The 9,646-nt window shown below is 34.2% G+C and overlaps 1 protein-coding gene across 1 annotated transcript; it reads left to right on the top strand.

Moving 5' to 3' along the window:
- The first annotated feature begins 763 nt into the window (after positions 1-763).
- Positions 764-6,261, top strand: LOC122402163 (signal transducing adapter molecule 1). Its single transcript, XM_043404756.1, has 10 exons — positions 764-1,015; positions 1,776-1,936; positions 2,037-2,282; positions 2,760-2,826; positions 2,905-3,114; positions 3,206-3,325; positions 3,394-3,582; positions 3,657-3,883; positions 4,008-4,237; positions 4,842-6,261. Exons 1-10 carry the CDS (start codon positions 973-975, stop codon positions 4,954-4,956), a joined length of 1,608 nt encoding a protein of 535 aa, XP_043260691.1. The 5' UTR covers positions 764-972; the 3' UTR covers positions 4,957-6,261.
- The last annotated feature ends 3,385 nt before the right edge of the window (positions 6,262-9,646 follow it).

Genomic DNA, 9,646 nt, shown 5'->3' with positions numbered 1-9,646 from the left:
CTGCCGCCTGGACAACCAAACGGGTGCATGGAATTTTCCTACTGCTATGTGATTGCTATACATAACATTACGAAAAGGCAAATGTGGACCTTTCTCTCTCGACTCCCACGAGACGATTCGAAATTATTTCGGGCAGCTTCGGAGAATCGAGAAAGGGGGCATATATCAGTTTGCCTTTGTCGACTCTACGAACTCACGTACGCGTGATCTGGTATAGTGTGAGAAAGTGGAATGAGGTGTCCCCGGTGCACTCGGGGTTCCGTCTGGTATCTCTGGCCGAGAGAAACAAGCTTAGCTTGTAACTCTCTCACTGCCCAACTGTATCTATACCATGCTTAATCTGTGGTAAAACATCAACCTCCATAAAACAATCGATTTATCCTATATCACGTTCACGTCTATTCCACATCTCGTTTATGGTGAAACCATAAATATACGTATGCAATAAGTACATGTAATTTATAATAGTAATTTGTTTTAACCTCGGTAGCAAAGAGATCGTTCGTAAACTAATTGAACGTACTGTCGTAGGATGGCGGTAGTATAGACTAATAATATCGTTCGATATATCGAACGTAGTTATTCGTTTCAACGTCTTCTTTTGAAAGACACAAAGTGCTAAAATTTCTGGTAGTTTTGTCCATTTCAGGCATTCGAAACTTCAAGTACATAGAATTTCTTTCGAGTTTCAGTATTTGTGCAATCATTTGTATGAATTAAATGTAAATTTACGACGTTGAACGTTTGCATTTGACATTACGCTCGAGACGATTCGATAGTATCGAGCTTTTTTGGCAGGTCGAAAGAAAGATGTCCCTCGATGGTAGATTAGAATGTTATTAGTCATTCGGTCTTGTGTTTGTAAGTAAATATCAGCTGGATGTGCAAAGAAAAACATAACGCGATACCGTGACATCGCGTAATAGACATAACTGTCGAACGTGCTTTCCTTCGTCAAGTTTACGAGGTAAAATGGGCCTTTTCCAAACCTCCTCGCCTTTCGACGCTGACGTCGGTGAGTGGTTTACTTCTTCTTAGCCTTAATTCACTTAGAATCGTTCTTCTAAATTGCTTATCATCTTGATTAAAATATTAATCTTTCGCATCGTGACATCCGTTGTTTTCTACGACTTTGCTCGGTTTTTTTGCTCCTCAAGATGTCGAAATTCTACGTTTGATGGATGCATTAAGCGGTTGTTGACATTTGACCTCCAATTAATATACCAGATTTTGCGAATTACTTTATCATCCTTTTTGTTTCGCTTTAACGAATTGTTCGTAATGTTTCTATGAAAATGCTTGTTCGTTAGCGATAATTTACGTCATATTAAAAGAAATAATCAAAATGGTAAAACGTAATAATTTTTTAACACAACGATATTATTTTATTTTTTTCGATTCGTGTACAATAGACACCAGATTTGTACTTAATTTGTCAAATAATCAGTACTTTTCCCCGAGCGATGTGTTTTATAAAATATTTATAAGACAATGATTAATCTTGACAAAATTTATGTACGCATGTATTTTTATGTAAAATTATTTAATGACATTAAACAAATTTATTATCTTGAAATTACAGTTAACAGAAATATGGATGTTAATAAATCAAAATATAATATTAATGCTTAATGAAACACTTTGTTATTTTTCTTAATTCATATTAGTAGAAAAACAGGAATAACTTGTTTATTAGAAAAATAAAATATCATTTTGTGACTTATATTTTGTGGGCGATATATTATTATTTTCACTGTTATGATTTGTTGTAATAGAAAAGGCAACCAGTGAGAAAAATATATCCGAAGAATGGGGAAAAATAATGGATATCTGTGACAAAGTAGGAACCTCGACTCAAAGTGCAAAGGATTGTTTACGATCAATTGTCAAGAGACTATATTCTCCGGACCCCCACATTGTTATGCAAGCATTAACAGTTAGTATATTCTTTTAAATATATGTAATTTTCTTTCGTAAACAATTTTTCCAAAATATGTGACCTCTGTATGTAAAATTAATAAGTAATTTATATGCAGCTGTTGGATGCATGTGTCAGCAATTGTGGTAAAACATTTCACTTGGAAATTGCATCGAGAGACTTTGAAACCGATCTAAGAAAACTAGTTAATCATTCCCAGCCCAAAATTGCAGAAAAAATGAAAGGGCTTTTAAAAAAATGGGCGGAAGGTGATTTTAAAAGCGATCCTCAATTAAATTTAATTCCAAGCTTGTACAACAAATTGAGAAACGAAGGCTACAAATTCACTACTCTGCAAGATATGGTAAGATCTTTTTATTTTTAAACTAATTTATAAGACTCGCGTTTATAGGAAAACATGTATTCCGCTTAGTCTTTTTTGAAATTGTTAGTACTAAGATAATGTTATCTCTTATTAATGTCCTATTGTTTTCTTCTGTATTCATACATTGAGCAAATAATTATTCTACAGAGCTAAATGGAAATTTTTGTGTATAATGTTAGATTATATTTCATAAACTGCTTATTTTTTATTAAGTTACAATTTAGAATTAAATTAACACGTTCGCTACCAAATCCCGTTTTAAGATATTTTGTTTTCTGTCTAAATCTCATCTCACCACTCTGTTACCGTTTGAATTTGTCACCGTAAGGGTAAAAAACTAAAAAATTTGCAAAATGGTATAAGGTACAACAAATGGAGCCATTGTGAATGCACGGCAGCGAACGTGTTAAATTGTAAACAAATATTACAGTCACTAAATTCGTACGAAACCTACAGAAAAGCCTACTACGTAAAAATCCAAATGTAGCAACAAATTCGCAGGAAGAAGAAGATCTTGCAAAAGGTATTTCGAATATTTAAAAACATCGCGTACTTTTGTTTCTCAAAGGTATAACATTCTATTAATTGCGGTTTATTTTAGCCATTCAACTTTCACTGAAAGAGACTAAAACTCAGAGTCAAGCATCTTCTTTGCATAGTTCGCCGGCATCCAAAATGAGTACCAGTTTATATCCCAGTGTAAGCTCAGCGCTTGGCACTTCGAGCAATTCTGAAGGCAGGAAGGTCTGCGCTTTGTACGATTTTGAGGCGGCGGAAGATAACGAATTAACATTCTTAGCAGGGGAAATAAGTATGAATTATAAATTCTTTTGAAATAATTATATTTTAATTATGTAATATACGATACAATAACGAAATTACTATTATCGATTAAATTTTAGTTAACATCTTGGACGATTCTGATCCAAATTGGTGGAAAGGCAGTAATCATAGGGGGGAAGGACTTTTTCCCTCTAATTTTGTTACCGCGGATTTATCCGTAGAACCTGAACAGTTCATAAGTAAGATTCAATATATGTTCAGTTATTCGTAATCGATGACAAAACGTTATAAATGAATTTGTATACAGAGTTAGACTTCCCTAACAAAAAAATGGTTCAATTTGCCGAAGAAGTTGAAGTAAAAACAGTAAAGAGAGAACCAGAAGTGATCGAGGTTGAAATAGATGAAAGAAAAATGGATAAACTTTTACATCTATTACACGAAGCAGATCCTCAGTGTGACACATCTGATCCACAAGAGATGCTCGATTTGGAAGGTAATGGCTTTGTAATTTGCGCAACACCAGATTATAATCGTTAATCATATTTTTACTCGTAATGAATTATTCAGAACAAGTTACCGCGATGGGGCCGCTAATTGACGCAGCGTTAGAAAAAGTCGATAGGAGGCACGCGCAGCTGACTCAATTAAGTTCTGATTTGGTAGATGCACTTAATTTATATCATACATTGATGCGAGAACCTCCACCCCCTACATCATCTAATTACACCCTACCTAAGATGCCACTGCACATAAACCCATATCAATTCCCGGCTCAAGGACCACCACCTCAGCATGTAAGTATTAGTACACTCAACGTAACGAAGCTTGCCCATATTATCAGAATTAATCGCAAGCGATGTTAGTCTGGGTTAGGCGATCGATTCTACTTTCGATGTTTAAAACTCGATCTCTTGATAGATGTTCAATGGGGTACCTCCGCCTCATCAGTCTTTTCCTGTCGGGAGTGGTCCATCCGGACCATACGTTACCAATAATTCAACCAGTGAATACATGGGTCCTGCTAGCATACCGAACATGACGTTACCCCAACATTTCCACGTGCAATCAGGCCCACATCAGCATCCACCAGGACATCCTCAGGGTCCACCAGTACTAGAGCATAATAGCCTTCCTTATTCTCATCAAGGGTACGTACTAATATAACTCTCCCTTCATAAATTATTATTGAAAAATGAAGTTATAATTCACAATCATCTAATGGCAGACCTAACCAGACGAATAACGAATACAAATTTCTGATTCGTTCGTGAACTAATTTTCCTTTATGTTTTATTTGTAAAATTTGATACCAATATCCAGGCAAACGAAACAACACGTAAAAGCTAATTTTAGAATTAAATTCGCCTAGCTTTGATACTAACTAAATTACACTTTCTAATCCCATAAATAATAGGACTCCATTTATTTGGACAATGTTTCGCCCTGTGCTTGGATTATCGAACTCACTTTTCTGAATCTTTATTATCTGAACTATTATCGACTCTTAATATTCCAGTTGCATGAATGTTAGTTTATGAATAAGTATAGGTTTAAATCAAGAACAATGGGTCTGTAATTTAAAAACGAAACAATTAATTAATGAAATGCAATTAAGTGTCGGTTTGGATAAAACGATGGGATGTTCTGATATTTAGTTTGTATTATTCGAACGAAAAATTATTAATAGAGGGAAGATAATCCAATGGTTTCATGCCTAATAAAACGAAGTTGACGAATAATATTATGCAACAGATTTCCACCTCAAACTGGTTCTATGCCAGGACCCTATGGTCCACCAGGGCCTACAGGACCTTCAGTAAATCAGCAGTCTCAGTATGCTCCTCCGAATGGACAACATATGATGTAGAGGGATGCCATGTTTCAAACTCACCCTGTACTCTAATTCAAGCTGTACAATATTACTATATTATAATTATTTAAATAAACATACCCGAAGTAGCCAAAGATACTGGGCTTTTGATGGAAATTTTGCATTCGAAGATTATTTTTTAAGCTGATTATGTAGGCGCATACACGTCAGATTTAAAGTACATTAGAGAATGACGATTTACTTTATTAATCTCAGATTAATTGCTACTAATATGTTGTTTAATATCTCGTTGTTTAAAACAACCTCAACACGCTTTTTCGGCCTGATTCGGCGTATAATATTTTATTTTAAGAATATTATTATAACTTATAAAATTTAAAATTAAAATGAAAAACGAAGTGAAATATGACTATTATAACATGTAAATCTTAAGTTTGTGGCAAAATGTCGCGCGATAGTTTTTGTCACTCGTTTATAATAAATTGTGTACAGTTCGTCGTACGTTTGTAATAAAGTTATAAGTGTTATACTATCATTTACGATATACATAATTACATTAGAACATAAAACTCTACGGCAAACGTTGAAGACTGTGTCAAAAGCATGCCCGTATTTTATAGTTTTTTACCGTCATTCATTCTCAACAAATAACTAAACGAGCCTTGAAATACAATTGTTGCAACATACGAGGATCTTTTCTTTAAATAAAATACGCGTAGCTTTAAAAGCTGCACGAATTGAATATCGTTGACTTAAAACGTAAAACTATTATCACAACAAGATGTTTCAACTTGATCTAGTCTGTCCACTGTGTATAATAAATCTATTTCCTATTAATTGTTTAATGAGGTGAACTACGAGGACATTCTATGAATTGTTAATGCATAATACTCGCATAGTTGCGTTTATAACTTAAAAAAAGAAGAACAAAAGGAGATAACGACTGTATTCTTTTAAAATTATCTTGAAGTGAGATACAAAGCAAGAGAACTCGAAATTAGAATAAGTTGATTCTCAAGAGTTTCTTTACTCGGCCTTTATTTTGAATTTACGATCGAAGTTTATATCTAGAAATTGAAATATAATGTTATTTGTTGATAATATTATTAAGAAACGAAATAACAAATGTTGGCATCGATTCAATAAGTAATTGTTATAATATGATTCAGGATTTACTGAATTACGAATATGAGGGTTTATTAAGGGAAACAGTAATTCTGATAAATCATTTTGTTCTTGGCTCAGGAAATTGCAGCGTATAGATCGAATGTATGATGAACAAAGATTTTATGTAAATTATTTGCTAATAACATTTAAAGAACAAGATATTAAAACAGAACGATTATATAGCTAGAGTAAATTAAAATTATATATTTGTTTATATAAATTTCTTACGTATTTTATGTAATGTATAGTAGTAAAATGCGTATAATTCTCTAAATGAAATCCATGTACTAATTACCATATTAAGTTGTTTCAAAATAAGTTATACTATTTACGAATTAACTAAGCCATTAATTAGAATGCTAACTCTTCTACAAATATTTTTCTTTTTAATTTCTTTTACATATTTTGATTTCTTGTTTAGTTTATTAGCTGTTAATACTCATAAGTATTCGTGTACTGTGAACAAATTAGATTGTTACTGGACTTTATTAATGTACAAGGAATGTAATGGAAATTAGCAAAACAGTGCTTTAAAGTATCAAAAGAATAAAACTGAAATCCAAGTGTAACTCGTTAATGAAAAGCAGAATGCACCAACACAATAGTGCAATATATACCTGGTCGATATAGGAATTCAGAGAAGAAATAACAACATCAACAGGATGTAAAAAAAACTGTGTATAAATCATGTAAAACTGTGTCAAACAACAGTGGCAAAAGAGTTATGAGTCAGTTTTGGACTTAATAGGTGAATAAATAAGAGGAAGAGAAACACATTGATTTTTTGTAACAATTATGTACTGTATTCTGAGGAAGGGAGAAAGATAGCATGAGTGAGAACGAGTGAATGAGAGGGAGTGAAAGCACGAAAAGTCATGAAACATGAAAGAAGAATAGGTCCTATGAAAAAATAGATGTAATTTACATTGTATATGTTATGTTATTATTAAATTCTCATTATTTACATAAATGAGGGCGAACTCTTATTGCAGCTGTATAAACGAGAATAAGTTACTGTGCTTTTGTTAGAAAACCAAATCGTTATTTGGTTTTGGAACAGAATGCAATTAAAGCTTTTTTCGAAATGCGTAAGTAAAAAATGAATTTATTTTATTAAAGACTAAATTGGTTTGGATAGGCCTACATCTGTTCCAGACATCTTGATTTTAAAAACATTTTACGAAAAGTACAATTATCGTGCATTCGTTGTATTCAATGTCCCGAAATTGGGGTCCATATACAGTATATGTATAGTAAAAGTTCGACATATGCCCGAAAATTCGGGCTCTAACCTAGGCGTTTATGGAATAGATGTATCAATTCTAATTATAGAAAAAGCCCAAGTCGACTCCCGAACGTACAAAAGGACAGCGAGTAAAAGAAAAGTAGGCCCTTTTTTGGTATGTCAAAGTGAAACATCCCTCAGTAGTGGGGATAAGCACTAGGCCCCAACGTATATACAACGTACCCGGAAGCCAGAAGGGGGGAGTGGCGGGACAAAATATTTATAAAATTCTTCATTTGTTGCAACCGACGAACAAGACGACTATAAAATTAACTAAGAATAAATATTAAAGATAAAACAAACCAAATAGCCGTAGATTTTGCTTTGAATTTCGTAGGTCCGTAGACGGTATAAAAAATCCATAGAGGTGGAATCACTGGTTGAAACTTTTGATATTCGAAATCCGAATATTGGAACCTTGTTCATACGCGAGAAGGTGGATAACGAATGGTTATATCCTGTTACGCTACACGTGAACGTAGGTTTAATGTACATAGCGCCACAACGTGAATTAATTGAAACCCGATTACTCACCGTCGAGTGCAGAGTCATGTAACTGCATTCTAATTAAGAGCGAAATTCAAACGGATCAACGTATTATAATGAACAATGCAATTGTATGCTTTTCAACGTGGGCAATCAAGCTGGGGAAGGTAGAGAGAAAGCAAGTCTTAGCGATACTTAGCTAATTTCTAAAGGCCGTGTAGAATCGGAGTTTCCGTCGTTCCTTCTTTTAGTTTATTACGGACCGTGCCGAATTAGCTATTTCTGTTAAAAGTTGCGATGGTCTTGAAACACAGCATGGCCCTCGCGACACTTCACTTCGCGTTTCATTCAGTTCTTTCCATGAGGGTCATAAGTTTTCTTAAGGGTTGCTTTAGGCCGCTAGATTCGTTTTCTCTCTCGACTCCCACGCTTTCTCTCACATGCGACCATTCCGAACATGGCCGCGTAGCCTCCACCTTCACACGGCTCGGGGGTAGACAGAGATGCCAGAAAAGCACCGCCGGGTGCACACGCAACATGCCAGATACGCGTACGTGAGCTCGTGGAGTTTCGGAAAGTCGACAAAGGCAAACTGACGCATGCCCTCTTTCTCGATTCTCCGAAGCTGCCCGAAGTAATTTCGGATCGCCTCGTGGGAGTCGAGAGAGAAAGGCTCACATTTGCCTTCTCGCTCTAAACAACTGAAATCCGACCTCCCGTCAACGGCATACGATTTGGATTCTCGAGCGGAGATTCTCGACTGCCCAGGCATTTTTACTTTCCGACCTATGTAGGCGCACATAAGCAAAGTACCCATAATGAAAAAAAAATTTTGTAAAATTTATTTTACGGAAATACACGTTTTAAGACCTCCTGATCATATTTTAATTATTGAAAAAAAAGAAATTTTTTTTATTCCCATGTATGAGCACACATATGTATATTATTAATACGATTGAATATAAATAGCTGAATGAATTTAAATGAAACTTTACATTTAAGTTTTATGTTCTCATTTCAAAGGCGTGTGGACGGATTCAAATACGTGAACACTAAACGTAACGATGTAATTATATTATTTAATATTTACTAACTATTTAACATAAAGAACATAAAAGAAAGACATAAAACGTAAACGTAAAAGATCATAAACGTAAAACTGTGATTGCTCTCGACTAACGTTCGATACAGAGTGACGTTCCTGCAGTCAAAGTCGACCCTTCCTTATTCCTATCTTATAATAATGATCTAAACAAAACGCACGTTCGAGACGCAGTCTCTAAAACGTATTTCAGCTTAAACCTAAACACCTCACTCGATACCTACTCTAGCTTAGACTAAACACTCCTATCGACGCAAACGATAACGGTTCTCCTAGCCACACACATACACTCCTTACAGATTATACCTCTTGTTTCATAGTTGTTCCGATATATAGGCATAATGTATAAAAAATCTTTTAAATGTTTCATATAAATCTTAGGACGAATTAAATTTTATATAAAAAAAATTATATAAACTTTTTCTCTATCTTCTCTAGAAAAGAAAACTTTAAATGAAATCTTATACATTACATGCTTACTTAAATCGCATTGAAAACGAATACCACAAATGTTTTAGAATAATGTGCAAAATGTGATTGCGACTTTCGCTAAGACAAATTGAAAACTCGTTTCTAACAAGGAAAAGTTGGAATGGTACCAGGTTTTGAGTTAGGTTTTACTTTGAGATATTATTAAAGTTATTACAGATACTTATTTTCAGAAATAGAACTATGTTCACCACTAA

The sequence above is a fragment of the Colletes gigas genome, unplaced genomic scaffold, assembly GCF_013123115.1.
Source record: "Colletes gigas isolate AHSC1104 unplaced genomic scaffold, ASM1312311v1 Colletes_gigas_Sc00033, whole genome shotgun sequence".
NCBI lineage: Eukaryota > Metazoa > Arthropoda > Insecta > Hymenoptera > Colletidae > Colletes > Colletes gigas.
Note: the sequence above shows the minus strand (reverse complement) of the source record. Positions and strands in the feature narration are given on the sequence as shown.